At 43.7% G+C, this 20,021-nt stretch overlaps 1 protein-coding gene across 8 annotated transcripts in view; it reads left to right on the top strand.

Moving 5' to 3' along the window:
- tanc2b (tetratricopeptide repeat, ankyrin repeat and coiled-coil containing 2b) overlaps window positions 1-20,021 on the top strand; it is a 258,109-nt gene that overhangs the window by 134,700 nt on the left and 103,388 nt on the right. For all 8 annotated transcript variants that reach the window (XM_046357226.1, XM_046357225.1, XM_046357223.1 and 5 more), the window contains 2 exons: window positions 5,950-6,027; window positions 18,589-18,768. In XM_046357226.1, coding sequence (XP_046213182.1) covers window positions 5,950-6,027; window positions 18,589-18,768 — 258 coding nt within the window. The remainder of the gene's footprint in view (window positions 1-5,949; window positions 6,028-18,588; window positions 18,769-20,021) is intronic.

Below are 20,021 nucleotides of genomic sequence, written 5' to 3'. Positions count from 1 at the left end.
GTCACCTCCCTGACCGTCTCCCCCGATTGCTCAGTTTGGTCGGGTGGCCAGCTCTTGGAAGAGTCTTGGTTGTATCAAACTTCTTCCATTTAAGAATGATGGAGACCACTGTGTTCTTGGGGACCTTCAGTGCTGCAGAAATGTTTTGGTGCCCTTCCCCAGATCTGTGCCTCGACACAATCCTATCTCTGAGCTCTACGGACAATTTCTTTGACCTCATGACTTGGTTCTTGCTCAGACATGCACTTTCAACTGTGGGACCTTATATAGACACCTGTGTGCTTTTTCAAATCATGCCTAATCAATTGAATTTACCAGAGGTGGACTCCAATGAAGTTGTAGAATCATCTCAAGGATGATCAATGGAAACAGGATGCACCTGAGCTCAATTTCGAGTCTCATAGTAAAGGGTCAGAATCGTTATGTATTTAAGGTATTTATGTATTTTGAATATATTTGCTAAAATTTAGAGAAACATGTTTTCACTGTGGCATTATGGGTATTGTGTGTAGATTGATGATGAATATTTATTTTATTTCATCAAAGTGTGGAAAAAGTCTAGGGGTCTGAATACTTTCCGAATGCACAGTATAGTGTAGGAAAAAAAATCATTGTAACATCTAAAATGCTGTGAAATGTCTTTTTAAATATCCCAAAATATAATATTTTGAGCTGTTTGAAGCTGGTGTACAAAACCCGAGAAGTAAAAAGAGCAAAAGCAAAACTTAAGGATGTGATGCATAGAACTAGAGCACAAAACAGATCTGAAACTTTTCAGACTTGGTTTCAATGAGAATGACAGATCTATATATATGCCATTTAGCAGACGCTTTTATCCAAAGCGACTTACAGTCATGTGTGCATACATTCTACGTATGGGTGGTCCCGGGGATCGAACCCACTACCCTGGCGTTACAAGCGCCATGCTCTACCAACTGAGCTACAGAAGGACCAGATCTATAACTCTCATTTCTATGTGCATTCTGTCAGAAAAGCTACATACTGCACCTTTAAATTAGCTTTCAAACTGCAAATGTTCTCTCCAACCCATGGTAAAATGGGTACAATTGCAGAGAATTTGCTTTAAATTTGCAACATTTTCTCTACGCCCACACCTGGACGTTGGCCGTCCTTCCATCAGCCGTTCCTCCTTCTTGCCACAACTGCATTATGCTGCTGTGTCTCCCTGGGGGATTAATCACTCTATATCCTTCATTCCCTCTTTTCCTAGTGGAAGTAGCTAGTCCACACTGGCTCAGCACTCAGGTCCTTTCTCAAGGTAACATTACATAAGAGCTGACAGCATTGTCTTTGGCCTGTCAGGCTTGATAACACAGAGGGTGACAAACTGCCTTCCCTTGCCTCACTTACCTACGCGCACGTGCACACACACACACACACACACACACACACACACACACACACACACACACACACACACACACACACACACACACACACACACACACACACACACACACACACACACACACACACACACACACACACACACACACACACACACACACACAAACAATGGTCAAAAGTAGTGCACTATAAAGAGAATAGGTTACAGATGCATTTCAGATGCACCCCGGATAGGCAGAGCAACAATGGTACACTCTTAGGGGAAAAAAGTGCGATGTATAACCTAAAAGGGTTCTTCGGCTGTCCCCATTGGATAACCCCTTTTTGGTTCCAGGTAGAACCCTTTCCACAGAGGGTCCTACATGGAACCCAAAAGGGTTCTACCTGGAGCCAAAAAGGATTCTCCCATGGGGACACCCGAAGAATCCTTTTGGAATGCTTTTTTCCAGGAGTGTAGAAAAATCACTACTATGGCCTAAAACAATTCAGCTCGGTCCGTGCAGTTAATTCAGAGTGCTGAGGCTATACGGCCTTGTATGCCTGCAGAGGGATACTGACTCACTGACTAAAATGCCATGAGCTGGCCATTGAGTGGCAGACTGGCCGGTCACGGACAAAGTCTGCAGCATGATCATTCTCCGTGGCCTCGGGATGACACATCAAAAGGACTGGACTACACCAGAGCAACTACACCCGATGCTTTGTAACAGTGTAACGGTAATTCATGCTTTTAGAGTGAAAGACTGTCTCCCAGACATATGAAGGTCAATGAAGTCTCTTGGTGCACTAACTAATGACTGCTGTTATCTACCCACACAGTGAACCCAGAGAGCTACAGAGCAAGCTGAACCTCTCTGTGAGGATGATGTCACCCTGACTTTTCGAAAGGGAAGCAGAGCAGAGGAGCAGTGGATGCTGCTGAGGGGAGGACGACTCATAATAATGGCTGGAACGGACCAAAAGGATTGGCATCAAACACATGGAAACCATGTGTTTGATGTATTTGATATCATTCCGCTCCAGCCATTCCCACGAGCCCGTCCTCCCCAATTAAGGTGCCACCAACCTCCTGTGCAGAGGAGAGTGTTCGAGACAGACACTGTTAGAATGAGGCATTCCCTTTGACGCACTCTGGCATTTAAAACCTGGGAAATAATTGACCACTTAAACGGTCTGGGTTCTGCCAAAAGACACTTTTCTGACAGAACACAGCCCTCCGTGTACATCCTAAATGTGACTGAATATTTTTTAATATACGACATGGGATAACTTAGAGGTTATTGTGATTATTATGGAGATATTATTCTGTGATGGGCTTATATTTCAGTAGAGGCTGGCTAAGACATTTTGACAGTTGTAGTCTGTTGAATACACTGCTGACTTGAGCAGTTGACATATGATCTACAGTTGAAGTCTGAAGTTTACATACACCTTCTCCAAATACATATATGTAAACTCAGTTTTTCACAATTCCTGAAATATAATCCTAGTAGCAATTTCCCTGTTTTAGGTCAGTTAGGATCACCACTTTATTTAAGTAATGTGAAATGTCAGAATAATAGTAGAGAGGGATTTATTTCAGCATTTATTTATTTCATCACATTCCCAGTGGGTCAGAAGTTTACATACTCAATTAGTACTTGGTCCCATTGCCTTTAAATTGTTTAACTTGGGTCAAATGTTTTGGGTAGCCTTCCAAAAGCTTCCCACAATAAGTTGGGTGAATTTTGGCTCATTCCTCCTGACAGAGCTGGTGTAACTGAATCAGGTTGGTTGACCTCCTTAAACACACACGCTTTTTCAGTTCTGCCCACAAATGTTCTATAGGATTGAGGTCAGGGCTTTGTGATGGCCACTCCAATACCTTGACTTTGTTGTCCTTAAGCCATTTTGCCACAACTTTGAAAGTATGCTTTGGATCATTGTCTATTTGCGACCAAGCTTTAACTTCCTGACTGATGTCTTGTGATGTTGCTTCAATATACCCACATAATTTTCCTCCCTTATGATGCCATCTATTTTTTGAAGTGCACCAGTCCTTCCTGCAGCAAAGCACCCCCACAACATGATGCCGCCTCACCCGTGCTTCACAGTTGGGATGGTGTTCTTCGGCTTGCAAGGCTCCCCCTTTTTTCCTCCAAACATAACCATGGTCATTATGGCCAAACAATTATATTTTTGTTTCATCGGACCAGAGGACATTTCTCCAAAAAGTACAATCTTTGTCCCCATGTGCAGTTGCATACCGTAGTCTGGCTTTTTTTATGGCAGTTTTGGAGCAGTGGCTTCTTCCTTGCTGAGCGGCCTTTCAGGTTATGTTTACATAGGACTTGTTTTACTGTGGATATAGATACTTTTGTACCTGTTTCCTCCAGCATCTTCACAAGGTCCTTTGCTGTTGTTCTGGGATTGATTTGCACTTTTCGCACCAAAGTACGTTCATCTCTAGGAGACAGAATGTGTCTCCTTCCTGAGCGGTATGACGGCTGCATGGTCCCATGGTGTTTATACTTGCGTACTATTGTTTGTACAGAAGAACATGGCACCTTCAGGCGTTTGGAAATTGCTCCCAAGGATGAACCAGACTTGTGGTGGTCTACAATTTGTTTTTGAAGTCATGGCTGATTTCTTTTGATTTTCCCATGATGTCAAGCAAAGAGGCACTTAGTTTGAAGGTAGCCCTTGAAATACATCCACAGGTACACCTCCAATTGACTCAAAGGAGGTCAATTATCCTATCACAAGCTTCTAAAGCCATGACATAATTTTCTGCATTTTCCAAGCTGTTTGAAGGCACAGTCAACTTAGTGTATGTAAACTTCTGACCCACTGGAATTGTGATACAGTGAATTATAAGTGAAATAATCTGTCTGTAAACAATTGTTGGAAAAATGACTTGTATCATGCACAAAGTAGATGTCCTAACCAACATGCCAACACATTTGGATATAATAGTTTGATGCTTTCAGCGATGCTGTGTAGACTGAAACAACCAAACAAAAAATAGTCTACACAGCATTACTGAAAACATCACATTATATCCACGTGTTATTCTATAAACGACCAAACTAAAAATAAAGATAGCAGAATAGACCTTCGTCAAAGTGGTGAGGGTGGTGTTGGCAGTTAGGAACCAGGGTAACAGAATGAGACTGTGTCAACCTCTCACTACCCCAGTTCTCACACTAACACACTCCGGCCCTCCGGGTCATTTTATCAGTCTATCGACAAGCTATATCTTTCCACCAGCAGCCCAATCTATACTGTATGGGCATAACAGCATACTGTGCACAGATGTACAGTATCTGTATTTGTGGGTTTATGATCGGTTGAAATACACAAGTGTTTGTTTGGGTGAAGACACACACACAGGACTCTTTGATGGTAACACATTTGGTGCATCCACCATTGCCAGAGTACACAACCCTTAGCAATAAAGACTCATGCCGTTTTGTACTTCGGTGGCAAGCCAAGATCTACTACAGAGAGAGAGGAAATCCATTGTCTTAGATAACTTTCAAACAACGGCTTGGTTTATAAATGGGCTGACTTAATACCAGTGGGATGTGTGATTTAGGAATAAATCATGATATGCCACAAAGCCCCTTGCAGAGTTAGGCTGCATCCCAAATGTCACCATATTCACTGTTTAGTACACTACTTTTAACCAGGGCCCATACAGCTCTGATCAAAAATAGTGCCCTATATACTGTAGATCACTGCCTATGATAGAGACTCGGCCTTGTCAAACAGACCCTGTAGTGGAGAGGCAAAGCAGGCGCTGGCCCATCGACCCCCTAATCCAGCCCTGCTCCATCCACTGTGGTTAATCCACACTTTTACACTCATCATTTGCTGCTGCTACTCTGTTCTTTATTTTACTCTTATTGTTATCTATCCGGATGCCTAGTCACTTTACCCTGCCTTTATGTACTTATCTACCTCAAATACCTCATAGCCCTGCACATTGATCTGGTACTCCTGTATATAGCTCCATTCTTGAGTATTTTATTCCTCTTTTGTTACCATTTTTATTTTTAAACACTTCATTGTTGAGAAGGGTTCGTGTAACAAGCATTTCACTGTAAAAAGTCTACACCAGTTGTATTCGGTGCATCCTCAGTCCTCTGGGCCCACAGTAATTGATCCTCATATAATTAGCCAACTTTCATAAAACGCCTACTGTAGTGTACTGTACCACCAGTCCTATCGCTCACTCATCCAGAAGGACTAGCTCTGGATCACCACTCCTCTCAGTATTGTAACAGTTCTCTCGTGGGCGGGCCCTGGGCTTTGGACTAGGGCCTGGTTGGTGTCTTCAGTCTACTTCCCAACCCACCTTGATGAAGAAGAATTGTGTGTACTTTGCCAGTTTGCGGGATCGTCTGGGTCCCTGGAGGAGGGGTGTGGAGGGGCTGTGTGTCAGTAGTCTCCTGGGGGTCCTGAGGCCCCAGTCTTGGCTGGTGGAGGATGAGGTGGCCTACCTGGAATGCCAGCCACACTGCCGCACTCATTCTCTCTCCTTTTCCTGGCATCCCCACGCTCACACTCTCTCCTCTTTGTCTCACTCCTCATCTGCAGATGGAGGGAGTGAGGACCTGCCAGAACCCCGATCGCCCAGTGTAGAGCACCACCACCACCTGAGCCACACCGGTCAAGGTAGGTAGTTACACTACTGGGTGTACTCTATTCTGTGGACCAAATTCCCTCTCGCTCTCTTCTCCCCTCCCCTCTTTCCCCCTACTTTTCCCAATGCATTTTTCTTAACCACATCTGACCATAATATGAAATATTGTTTCTTCATTCATCCATCTCTTCTTTCTTCCTTCCTTTATGCTCATACTATTTTCCTGCCTCTCGTTCCTCTCTTCCCTGGAGCAACAGAGTGGGCATGAGGCTGTTTAAAGGGCTGTATTCTATATGAGTTAACAACAGAGGATTTAATAACTTCGAGAGAAGTGACGTAATCATTTTGTGGAGAGAGTAAGCTGTATGAATTTTTATGTTCCTGTAAATGTGTCTGAATCTGTTATCCCTGGAAGTATACTCTGGGCAGAAAGAGAAACAATAATGGCTATTGTGTCTGTCAACAATATACAGTAGATGTTATAGACTAGAATTCTTGAGTTCCGCTTCCGTATGACTATTTTAGTCCATATGATTTGCCCATTGGTATCCTTGCACTTTTTGAGCTGTATGCTTCTATGAGTGGGTGTCTGTTTGCGTCTGTGTGTTTTGTTCTGTGAAGTGGCTCTAACGCCCTTTAAAAATCCCTGTCTGTCTCAACAATTCAACAAGTAGCACTCAAAATCACCCCTATCCTTTTGTTCTGAAGTTTTTCGGGAGCTAAGCCATTTACCAGGTCAATGTAGCTACAGTACCTCTCGTCTTCTATCCCCTCACCCTCCACCCCAGACCCTTGGCTCACAGCAAACATTTCTCGGCTCTCAGACATTTGTGTAAAGCTGTTAAGGAGAGAAAAGACAACGTGTTCCCTAAAAGGCCGCTTCTCTTGAATTACCCTCTGGTGTGCATTCACACCCTGCAGATAGACAGACAAACATGAGGGGATTGTCATGCTGAGGGATCTGGCCAAACCACGGCTGCTGCTACAGTGCATGCCTCCCTGGCTCAATGGATTTAGTCTCTCAGGCAGAGCTGAAACCACAGAGATGGGGTATAGTGTCGGTATGCTGTAAGCAGGCCCTGTCTGTGTCTGTCTATATCACAGCCTGGCTGTCACACACACAGCCCTCTATGGGGACTACTGTGGAGTTGTCACTTAATGGCTCCTGCTGTCTGCTGTCTGCTATGCTAGCTGATGTTATGTGAAGGTGTTGGCCAGTTGGTGAGACAGCTCTGTCTGTCTGGTGGGATGGGGCCGTCTGGGCTGTGATTCAGTGTTGAGGGAGAAAATGGCTGTAGAGGGTTTTATACAGATATGTTCTTGTGCCAGGGAATGTGAGAATAAAACTTGTGACAAACAGAACCTGTGATATTTAGAGGGAGGTGTTGCTGTGGTTTAGTGATTGCTGCTGTGCTCTTTCAGAAATTCAGCTCCCTTATGGGTTGGTTGTCTTTAGATAATGGTTGCACTCACAGCTCTATTCTAGCTACATATCTCTGATGGTTAGACAACGTTTCTGTGTTATATCAGAGATGACGGGTTTCTGGAACATTGTTATTGAGGGAAACAGCGAGGCATCCTGTCATGTAAGCAGCATGTGGTGCTTGTCTGCCTGCAGGACTATTATCACTGCTGGGTCAAGCCAGGCAGATCCCAGTCAATACCTCAGCATCATCACAACATGGGTCACTCTCCATGTTTCCACATTCACTTCACTTTACCCTGGATACGGTCTGAAATCATACATGTAGAGAAGAAACTACTTCCTATGAACACCCTACCCAGCAAACCAAAATTGGTTCTGTGAAAGTTCCCTGAACATTCATTAGGTCTCTGCAAATGTCCTCATAACACAAAAACGGTCTAGTCGTGCTGATGATTAAAGAATGTTTGTATAAAACATTAGCCAGATGTTGCAAGACATTTCCGAGAACAAATGTAATGTGTTCTTTAAAGATTCCCAGAATGTTTCATTAGGTTGTGGGAACAGTCTGGTGGTAACATTGTGGGGACATCACAAAAGATATGTTCCCAAAACACAAACTGTCCACTTGTGCAGATGATTCTACAATGTTTCTTTTAGGTTGCAAAAAACATTCACAACACATTTAGCTTTTCTTTAAAGTTTCCCAGTGGGAACATTGTGGGGATTTGACAAGAGATAGGTACTCAAAATGCTAAAACTGCCCAGTTGTGCTGACATGCAGATAATGTTTGTATCAAGGTGCACGAAACATTCCTTTGATGTTGCAAGAATGTTGACATAACAGGCTTTCTAAGTTCTTTAAAAGTTTCCAGAACATGTAATTAGGTTGTGGGAACAGTGTGGATACATTACAAGAGATGACATTAATACAATGTTTAAGTTAGGTAATGTTGTAAGAATGTTCACAGAACACCTGAGCTGTGTTTGAATTCCCATACTAATATACTGAATACTACATACTTAATACTATTAGTTCATTTTAGTATACTGTAAACAAATGGTATCCTTTCAGTTGAGTGTACGAGTGCGTTGCCTTGTCTATCAGAAGTTGATGCTGTTGCTATGCAACTTCTTGCTAGCTTGTTAGCGTAACACATTTCTAGCTAGCCATCTTACAACTTCATTAACAATGTCCATTGAGAATGTATATGGGTGACCTGGACCTCAAACCCCACTTCCGAATTACTACTCTCTTTTGACGGCCTGGTAGAGCAAGAAGACCAGGACTATGGATGTGGCAAGACCTTGGAAAGCTTCCTGTTTGTCTATTGGCTGGCCAGTGGCACTTCGTACTGTGTTATGTCCGAGGCATTTGATGTCCCCCGGAACACAGTGCACAATGTCATCCACAGAGTCAGTGATGGGATCACGAAGAAGGTCATCCATTTTTACATCACAAGATGAAATGCAGGAGGTTGATATATTCTTATCAGCTTCAGGCCATCTGTGACCACAGGTGCAGGTTCATCGACATCTACATTGTCTTCCTCGGGTATGTGTACAAAGCCAGGGTCCTGAAACTCAGCCCTGTGTATGTTCAGAGCCTGTACCCACCACAAGGGTGGTTTCTCCTCGGGGCTGGTGGGTATCCCTGGTTGGCGGATCCCATCTGTCTGATGACACCCTACAGGCAGCCAGTGAGGGGCGCAGTGGAGGCCACCTACGATGCAAAGCATTCCAAGGCGAGGAATGTGTCAGAGCGGTCCTTCGGGATGATGAAGACTCATCGGTGCTCAATCTTGATGGCCCTGGAGGTGAATCTTACCTTTGTGCCTGAGGTGGTCACATGCTGCGCTATGCTGCACAACGTCTGCCTCAGTAACGAGGACATTGTGGACCCTGAGGAGAATAATGGTGGAGACCTGGACCAGCCTCAGCAGCTGAAATACCAGCTGCTGCTACCATGATACCAATTGTGCCGGAGGAGATGGCTGACGTTTTACGTTTTTCCTAACCAATTGTGCTATTGTGTGTGTTTTTTCGCATTATTTGTAACTTATTTTGTACATAATGTTTCTGCCATTGTCTCTTACGACTGAAAAGAGCTTCTGGACATCAGAAAAGCGATTACTCACGTCGTGCTGGACTAATATTTTTTTCTTTAAGCTTGAGTCGGACACAACCCAAGTCCCTGTCATTCGCATGAAGAAGAGATGGAGATATAGGGGACGTAGGTCAGGGTGCCTTGTAGGAATCTGATGGTGAGTGGATAACCCGCCTCTACCTTCCATACCATTAGCCAACTTCCAATCATTTTATAATAAACTGGATGAGCTCCGATCAAGACTATCCTACCAACGGGACATTAAAAACTGTAATATCTTATGTTTCACAGAGTGGTGGCTGAATGACGATATGGATAACATACAGCTGGCTGGGTTTTCCGATCATCTGCAAGATAGAACAGCTGCCTCCGGTTAGACAACGGGTGGCGATCTGTGTCTATTTGTAAATAACAGCTGATGCCCAACATCTAATATTAAGGATGTCTCAAGGTTTTGTATCTCATGATAAGCTGTAGACGACGCTAGTTTTCATCTATATTTTTCGTAGCTGTCTACTTACCACCACAAACTGATGTGTCATGTTCTGACCTTATAACAAAATAACTGTCTTTGTTTTAGTATGGTCAGGGCGTGAGTTGGGTGGGTTGTCAATGTTCCTTTTTCTATGTGGTGTTTTTGTGTTTGGCCTGGTATGGTTCTCAATCAGAGGCAGGTGCCGTTAGTTGTCTCTGATTGAGAATCATACTTAGGTAGCCTTTTCCCACCTGTGTGGTGTGGGGGATTATTTTCTGTTCAGTGTTTTTTCAGCACCATACAGGACTGTTCGTTTGTCGTTTTATTTGTTTCTTTCAGTGTTCATTACATTATTAAAAATATGAACACTTACCACGCTGCGCTTTGGTCCTCCTATTCTTCCATCTACGTTGAGCGTTACAGAATCACCCACCAACTAAGGATGAAGCACCGTGGTAACGAGCAGCAGCAGAAATCTCAAGACTACTGGACATGGGAGGAAATTTAGACGGAGAAGGACCCTGAGCACAGGCTGGGGAATATCGCCGCCCCAAGGCAGAGCTGGAGGCAGCGAAAACTGTACATGGCACCAGCCCTACGCATGGTGGTAGGTAGGTAGGAGACCTGAGCCAACTCCCCGTGCTTCCCTTGGAGAGAGGTGGACCAGGCAGGCACCGTATTATACCGTGAGGCACACCCTTCCCCGGTGCGCAGGCATAGCCCGGTGCGTTACAGAGCAGTGCCTCGTATCGGCCGTGCCAGAGTGGGCATCGAGCCAGGTGCCATGAAGCCGGCTCAGCGCATCTGGTCTCCAGTGCATCTCCTCGGGCCGGGGTACATGGCACCAGCCCTACACATGGTGTCCCCGGTTTGCCAGCACAGCCCAGTGAGGTCTATCCCACCTCGCCGCACTGGCCTGGCTACGGGGAGTATCCAGCCAGGTAGGGTTGTGCAGGCTCGGTGCTCGAGACCTCCAGTGCTCCTCCACAGTCCGGTCTATCCGGTGCCTCCTCCACGCACCAGGCCTCCGGTGGCAGCCCCCCGCAACAGACTGTCTCTCCGTCTCCTCCCTACAGGTGCTACCGCCTGTCCAGCGCTGCCAGAGTCTCCCATCTGTCCTGAGCTGCCGAAGTCTCCCGTCTGTCCTGAGCTGCCGGATTCTCCTGTCTGTCCTGAGCTGCCGGATTCTCCCGTCTGTCCTGAGCTGCCGGAGTCGCCCGTCTGTCCTGAGCTGCCGGAGTCTCCCGTCTGTCCTGAGCTGCCGGAGTCGCCGTCTGTCCTGAGCTGCCGGTCTGTCCTGAGCTCGCCCGTCTGTCCTGAGCTGCCGGAGTCGCCCGTCTGTCCTGAGCTGCCGGAGTCCCGCCTCCGTCAGGAGCTGCCAGACACCTGTCAGTCAGGAGCTGCCAGACCCACCCCTGCCGGAATCGGTTCAGGTTTTCCATGTCCCCTGCCAGAGCCTCCACCGGGACCACCCACCCAGACACCTTTGGGGGTCCGCAGGGGAGGGGAGGGGAGGGGGGGTGGTACTATCACGTTCTGACCTTAGTTATTTTGTTAAGTCTTTGTTTTAGTATGGTTAGGGTGTGAGTTGTGTGGGTTGTCTATGTTCCTTTTTCAATGTGGGGATTTTGTGTTTGGCCTGGAATGGTTCTCAATCAGAGGCAGGTGTCGGACTCTGTTCCAGTTCCTCCTGTATATCGCCTCGTTACTGTTTTTTTTTGTTGTTTCTCTTTAATTATTATTTTAAAAAAAATTTTCTTACTTCAGTTTATTTTTGTAAATACTTAAAACAAATTTTTCTTCAAATTGCATTGTTGGTTAAGGGCTTGTAAGTAAGTATTTCACTTTAAGGTCTACACCTGTTGTGTTCGGCTCATGTGACAAATGCAATTTCATTTGATTTGATCATCAGGAGTGGACAATGTTGCAGCACCTGCTAGCCCCATCCCAGGTCACCACAACTACTGCAATTCCCCACCAGTAGAAAACAACCCATGTGATCCTCACCGCCGCACAACTTGTTTTTTGAAACTTAATTGTTGATTCTTAAATCAATCAATATCACCCGTGTTCACATTTGACATAACTTACTGTTCTGTTTTTTATAATATTACCAGTTTTCATATTTGAAAGATTTTCTATTCTGCTGTTTGTGTGTGGTGGAGCTCTTTTAAGAGCTTCATGACATAAAACATATGGTTTTGTTGTTAATACAATGTTCTATCATAAAAGCTGTGTGGCCTTTACTTAACGTAACCTTTTAAAAATAATTTAATAAAATAAAAAACTAAACAAAACACATGTATTTTTATATTAGCACTGGCATTTATAGGCAGGCTCGATCAAGTGCTCAAATAGTTTGAAAGAAAACATTTGGCATTGGAACCCGATCTGGAACAATCAATGCCTGATATATTGGCAACTTTATTGGAACTAGGCACTGGCAAATAAAAACATTACTTTTTGTCATTAAAATCCTCCAAACCCTCAACAGTCCAGCCTCCCTCTGTTTATTATCCTCGTCTCTCCGTCTATTCTCATCTCCCTCCACATCAATTCTCGTTGTCCCTACGCCTATTCTCCTCATCCATCATCCTCCTCTACTCCTCCTCTCTCTTCTCCTCCTTCTTCCTGTACTCCTCCTCTATCTTCTCCTCCTTCTTCCTGTACTCCTCCTCTCTCTTCTCCTCCTTCTTCCTGTACTCCTCCTCTATCTTCTCCTCCTTCTTCCTGTACTCCTCCTCTCTCTTCTCCTCCTTCTTCCTGTACTCCTCCTCTATCTTCTCCCTCTTGCTGTCCTCCTCAACTCTCTGTTTTCCTTGTCTCTCTTCTCTCTTTTTATTGCATCTTTCTCTCTTTTCATCATGAGTGCTGGCCGGCCTCTCTTTTGACCTATGTCCTGCATCTCTCTGAGTAGTGTGACCCACTCTGGCTCTCTCCTCCTCTTGGGAGTTCTATCTTTTTCTCTCTCTCTCTCTCTCTCTCTCTCTCTCTCTCTCTCTCTCTCTCTCTCTCTCTCTCTCTCTCTCTCTCTCTCTCTCTCTCTCTCTCTCTCTCTCTCTCTCTCTCTCTCTCTCTCTCTCTCTCTCTCTCGGTTCCTGAACTTTTCCTGAAAACACCACTACCTCCTGGCTGGATGAGGCAATGACAACAAGCAGTGCAATAGCGGGCCTTATGTGAATTGGGCCATCAGGTGCTCTCCCCTCCCTCTGTACTCACCCCAGTTTGGGGACACTTCAAATCCTAAAAGAAACCAGTTAGCTGGACTCACCATACTCACCATACAACCTGGACATTGTGAAGATATTGAGACATTTTAGATGTCTAGTGTATACAGAAAATAAATACTTTTATATTTGTCCTTCCCCTTCTGACAGTACACTTGCATAAATGCCCTAGGCAAAGCACAGTGATATATTACAGTTACCAACTATCAGTTGGCAAATACAGATAAAATACACCCAGGCATTAGTAACCAATTGAAAGGTGAATTGATGCCAGCACAAAACTTGTATTTTTTGTCCCCCCAAATTTCCTGCCAACCTGTAACGTTATCACTCGCTCCCAAGTATGTATTGCATCATGAATGTAATTGAGCCAGATCATATAAGCTGCAGTAACTTAACAGTCTAGTGATTGTTAATGTTAGGTAATGTTCCCAGCAATTCAGCTTCTTACTCAAACCCCTTCAAGGCCGCATGCCTCTTTCTTGTGAACCGGAATGAGTTTCTAGCACGCCAGGTGAATGAACTTCAGTCCTTATGATGTAAATAGACACCCTTTTTAGATAAACCTGTGGCAAGTTAACGTGACATAAGTCAGGTTTAAAACCATTAGCTACCAACCGCATATAAGCCTCAGTTGGGTAGTTAGTTAGCATTCACACTGAACAACAATATAAACACAACAGGCGAAAATGTCAAAAGTTTTACTGAGTTACAGTTCATATAAGGAAACCAGTCAATTTAAATAAATTCATTAGACCCTAATCTATGGTTTTCACCTGACTGGGCAGGGGCGCAGCCATGGGTGGGCCTCGGAGGGCATAGGCCTAGCCACTGGGGAGCCAGGCCCAGCCAATCAGAATAAGTTTTTCCCCACAAAAAGGCGTTATTACAGACAGAAATACTCCTCAGTTTACTCAGCTGTCCGTTTGACTGGTCTCAGACAATCCCACAGTTAAAGAAGCCGGATGTGGAGGTCCTGGGCTAGTTACACGTGTTCTGCTGTTGTGGGGCCGGTTGAACGTACTGCCAAATTCTCTAAAACAACATTGGAGGCAGCTTATGATAGATAAATGAACATTCAATTCTCTCACAACAGCTCTGGTGGACATTCCTGCAGGTAGTATGCTATTTGCATGCTCCCTCAAAAGTTGAGACATCTGTGGCATTGTGTTGTGTGACAAAACAGCGCATTTTAGAGTGGCCTTTTATTTTCCCCAGCACAAGGTGCACCTGTGTAATGATAATGATGTTTAATCAGCTTCTTGATATGCCACACCTGTCAGGTGGATGGATTATCTTGGCAAATGAGAAATGGTCACTGACAGGGATACTAACAGGGAGGTAAACAAATTTGTGCACAAAATCTGAGAGAAATATGCTTTTTGTGCACATGGGAAATTTCTGGGATCTTTTATTTCAGCTCATGAAACATGGAACCAACACTTTTATATTTATGTTCAGTATAGTTAATATATGGGCAAGTTTGATGTATTAGTAGCCAACTGATGTTCTCTAGCTAGCTAACATACAGGTACATATATGCTATGCAGTTTGTAAGGCTAGCGTTGCTAACAAATTGTCAGCCAACATAACGTTTAATTTAACTTACTTGACAAGTCATTAGTTTTATATTACCTTGCTTAACATTTTCTTAACATTTGTCATAATTAGCTAAAGCGATGAATATTTACTTTTTGTATTTACATTTGTATCCGCTCTCGTCCAACTTCGGCTGCATATTTTCTGCCATTTTCTTCAAATCTGAAAATGTTGTGAAGCTTCGCATTTAAGTGGAATACAACACAAAATGTGTCAAAAACATCAATCTTTTTTAAAACACATCCATGTTGTGTTACTTTTAACATAAAGTGTTGCCCTTTAAAAAAATCCTGTTGGATTAGCGATTTTTCCAATAGAATCCAAGATTCTCACAATCATATAGGATTTTGTCACCTCTATCAAAATCCTGTTGGAATCCTGTTGGAATCCTGCTGGACTACAGTTTTCTTATTAGAAGATTTTGTCACCTCTATCAGAATCCTATATCCTATTGGAGTACTTTCTTTCCTATTGGAATTCTAAAGAAATCTGATTGGATCCTATTGTTTTTTTATTTTCATGTTATTTATTTTTTACAATACAAAACACACATACAAACAACAACATACAGATGTACACATCCACAACGTCACCCCTGTCCAGACCCACCTGCTCACACCCCCATCTCCAACACTTGTATCATGTGCCACATGGCCTCAAACTGCACCAATTTGTTTCCATTGTGTTAATGATGGATGACTGGTTGATTTCCAGTTTTGAAGTATGCTTTTACAAGGTGATTGACAAGAAAAGTGTCGTCCAACCCATTGGGTATCTCACTGCACCTTCTTATGCCATGTCTTGAAATATGCAGACAGACGGATTAAAAATAAATGTATCCTAAAGGAGTCTTGTAGGATTGTGTCACCCCAATCAGAATCTTATTAGAACCCATTAAATTATAGTTTGTTGTCATTACTTTGAGTAAAATACAACAACATTAATTACAAAATGTTATATGATCGGAAACACTGACGTCTTTGAGGATAAACACCGACGTCTTTGAGGATAACACAGTGGCACCGACGCGGCCCGCTACCAAGGACTGTGGGCTCTCCTTCTCCGTGGCCGACGTGAGTAAGACATTCAAGTGTGTTAACTTTCACTAAGCCTGCCAACCCAAACTGCATCCACAGTCGCGTCCTCAGAGCATGCGTGTGTTTACGGACATATTCAATCTCTCCCTATCCCAGTCTGCTGTCCACACATGCTTCAAGATGTCCACCATTCTTCTTGTACCCAAGAAAGCAAAGGTAACTGAACTAAATGACTGTCGCCCCATAGCACTCACTTCTGTCATCATGATGTGCTTTGAGAGACCAGTCAGGGATCATATCACCTCTGCCTTAACTGACACCCTAGACCCACTTCAATTTGCTTACCGCCCCAATAGATCCACAGACAATGTAATCGCCATCACACTGCATACTGCCCTATCTATAGCTCAGCATTCAACACCTTAGTACCCTCCAAGCTCATCATTAAGCTTGAGGCCCTGGGTCTGAACCCCACCCTGTGCAACTGGGTCCTGGACTTCCTGACAGGCCACCCCCAGGTGGGAAGGTAGGAAACAAACCCTCCACTTCACTGATCCTCAACACTGGGGCCCCACAAGAATGCGCGCTCAGCCCCCTCCTGTACTCTGTTCACTCATGACTGCGTGGCAGCGCACACCTGCAACTCAATCAGCAAGTTTGCAGACGACACAACGGTAGTAGGCCTGATTACCAACAATGACGAGACAGCCTATAGGGAGGAGGTGAGGGCTTGGGAGCGTCAACAAATCAAAGGAGCTGATCGTGGACTTCAGGAAACACCAGAGGGAACACCCCCATCCACATCAACGGGACCACAGCGGAGAAGGTTGAAAGCTTCATGTTCCTCAGCGTACACATCACGGACGATCTGAAATGGTCCACCCACACAAACATTGTGGTGAAGAAGGCGCAACAGCACCTCTTCAACCTCAGGAGGCTGAAGAAATTTGGCTTGGCACCTAAAACCCTCACAAACTTTTACAGATGCACAATTGAGAGCATCCTGTTGGGCTGTATCACCTCCTGGTACAGCAACTGCACCGCCCGCACCGCAGGGATCTCCAGAGGGTGGTGCGGTCTGGCCAACGCATCACCGGGGTGCATACTACCTGCCCTCCAGGACACCTACAGCACCTGATGTCACACGAAGGACAAAAAGATAATCAAGGACAACAACCACCCGAGCCACTGCCTGTTCACCCTGCTATCATCCAGAAGGCGAGGGTAGTAAAATCCTATAGGATAGGTTCCAAAAGATATTCTATAGGATGTGTGTTGAAAGGGTGTCTTGAGTAATTTACACAAATCATGTGTTAAATGTGACAGCATTTTATTGTGTTAAAAGTAACACGTTATCCCTAGCTAGACACACGGATGTGTTAAAAAATAACACCGCGTGTTGTTTTTTACACATCTGTTCTAAGTGTGTAGCCATGGCAGTATGGTCAATCAGGAATTCCATGCTTCATTTTTAATCTTCTTAGACATGACTAACCCAAGGAAATACTGGTAACTGGGTTATTCCCCATCACTTCACCCATCCTCTGTGTATTCTGCGTACTTCCGGGCTCATATTTACAAGGTATCCAGGACTGTAAGTGCCGATCTAGGATCACTTTTGCTTATCAGATCATGAAAAATAAGATATGGGGGGGACCATATCAAGCATCTCAAAGGCGGAATTACATCGGGTGTGTTTTTTTACAGTTGGTCTATATTCTGCATTTCAGTCTGAATTTATAAATCTGGACAAAATAAAGACATCCTTTCTTTTAGTAGAGTATATCTGACTGATCCACAATAAAGAAACATGGTTAAAAAATATGTGGGATTGAACCTGCAATTTTCAGATATGCAGCCAGATCATTAACCCTCCAGGTCAATGTTACCACAACCTAAAGAAATGTGTGAGGAACTATTAAAGAACATAATGCATTTGTTCTGGTAATGTTGTTGTAATATTAGGTTAATGTTTTTTGCATCCTAAAATAAACGTATTATCCTCTGTACACCTGGATGGTTTTTGTGTTTTGGGAACATGTCTTTTGTGATGTCCCACAATGTTACCACCAGACTGTTCACACAACCTACTGAAACATTCTGGGAACCTTTTAAAAAACAGACGTGTTCTGGGAATGTTCTTGTAACATCAGGCAAATGTTTTATTCAAGCATTGCATAATCATCAGCACGACTGGACAGTTTTTGTGTTATGAGAACATTTTCTGCAACCTAACAAATGTTCTAGGAATGTTCACAGAACCAATTTAGTTTGCTGGGAAAATATTACTGATACATTGTGATATTACATTACCTGGAAACCTAATAAAAACTTTTGGGGAATGTTAGGCGAACATTCCAAGGATAGTTCATTTAAAACATAAAAAAAGGTATTTAAAACTTTGTTTTTAATGTTTTTGGGATGTTATCATCCTAATGTTAGATAAAACCTTAACTAGAACTTAATGAGAATCTTGTCTAATGTTCTGGGAATGTTCCCGGTTTGCTAAGTATCTACAATGCCACTAGAAGCACATGTATAATGCCTTATAAGTTATGCAAAACAATGCACAACAAATACGCTAATAACTGTTCTGAAACATCTATGACTACACTCACAATACTGTAAATGTTGTAATGCCAGACGTTAAAGGAAATAGCTAGTATATGCGTGGAACATTAATATTATTGTCTTGTGACGCTGACTTTTCTGCTTCCTCCTGCAGGTGGTAGTATAGACAGTGACTGTGCCTTTGAGGGCGACTATGCCCTTCCGCCTCTCTCTATGACCGAGGGCATGCAGCACATCCGCATCATGGAGGGCGTTTCACGCTCCCTGCCCTCCTCCCCACTGCTCACACACCAGACCATCAGTGTCCGGCTGCAGCCCACCAAGAAGCTCACAGGTAATGGTCACAGAAATATACACAACACCTCCACAGGAGAAATCCCGTAGGTCAAACTGTGTTGTTGTCTGCTCCTTTGGGCGTTCGGTTAATAACCAATCGCCCAATGTCACTCATTCGTGTTGGAATGTCGTGTGGAGGAATACAGTCAGTTACATGATGGTAACTGGGAAGTTGGATGCTTACGTCAGTGTTCACTGATGCCGGTCAACACAAGTCATTGTGAACTCAATAAATGATTAACTACAGCCCTCCCAGGTCAAGGCCCATTAATAATCACTCCAGGCTTACCTAATAGCTAGGCTGGGATGCCAGGAATGGCAGATATGAGCTGTGGTTGTCTGTCTATCTTCCTATCCTGCTCGTCTCTGACCTTGTCACTCACCACTAACTGATCATTTCCTGTCACAGTCATCTCGGAAATCAGCTTCACTCCCAATCTCTCTCTCGCTCTCGTTAGTCTCTCTCATTCTCCTCTCTCTCTCTTTTTCTCCTCTCTCTCTTTCTTTCTCTTGAATTGAATTAGAAAAATTAGTTTTATTCCTTAAGTGTCTACAGAGTGAAAGGGATTGGGTGTGAAACGCATTGTCCAACATTCACCACTAGGGTGCGGTTTACCACTCTCATCCTCGTGATTCAGCCTAGTTGTATATCATTAACCCTCTCTACAGTGCCTTCAGAATGTATTTACACTCTGAGTTTTTCCCCGTTTTGTTGTGTTACAGCCTGAATTTACAATGGATTCAATTGAGCTGTTTTATTGCTGGCCTTCACACAATACTTCACACAACACAATAAAACTGATATTATGTTTTCAGAATGTTAACCAATTAATAAAAAAAGAAAAGCTGAAATGTCTTGAGTCAATAAGTATTTAACCCATTTGTTATGACCTAAATAAGTTCAGGACTAAAAATGTGTTTACAAGTCACATAATAAGTTGCATGGACTTACTCTGTGTGCAATAATAGTGTTTGACATGATACAATGATACATGATACACATACAATTATCTGTAAGGTACCTCAGTCGAGTAGGGAATTTTAAACACAGATTCAACCACAAAGTCCAGAAAGTCCAAAGTTCAGCCTAGCAAAGAAGGACACCTATTGGTAGATGAAAACAAAAAATAAATAAACACACATTGAATATCCTTTTGTTTCAATATTAACCAGTCAATACAAAGATACAGGTGTCCTTTCTAACTCAGTTGCCAGAGAGGAAGGAAACCGCTCAGGGATTTCACCATGAGG

This window comes from Oncorhynchus gorbuscha, linkage group LG07 (genome assembly GCF_021184085.1).
Source record: "Oncorhynchus gorbuscha isolate QuinsamMale2020 ecotype Even-year linkage group LG07, OgorEven_v1.0, whole genome shotgun sequence".
In the NCBI taxonomy this organism is placed as follows: domain Eukaryota; kingdom Metazoa; phylum Chordata; class Actinopteri; order Salmoniformes; family Salmonidae; genus Oncorhynchus; species Oncorhynchus gorbuscha.
The sequence above is the reverse complement of the archived record's forward strand: the minus strand, read 5'-3'. Positions and strand labels throughout refer to the sequence as shown.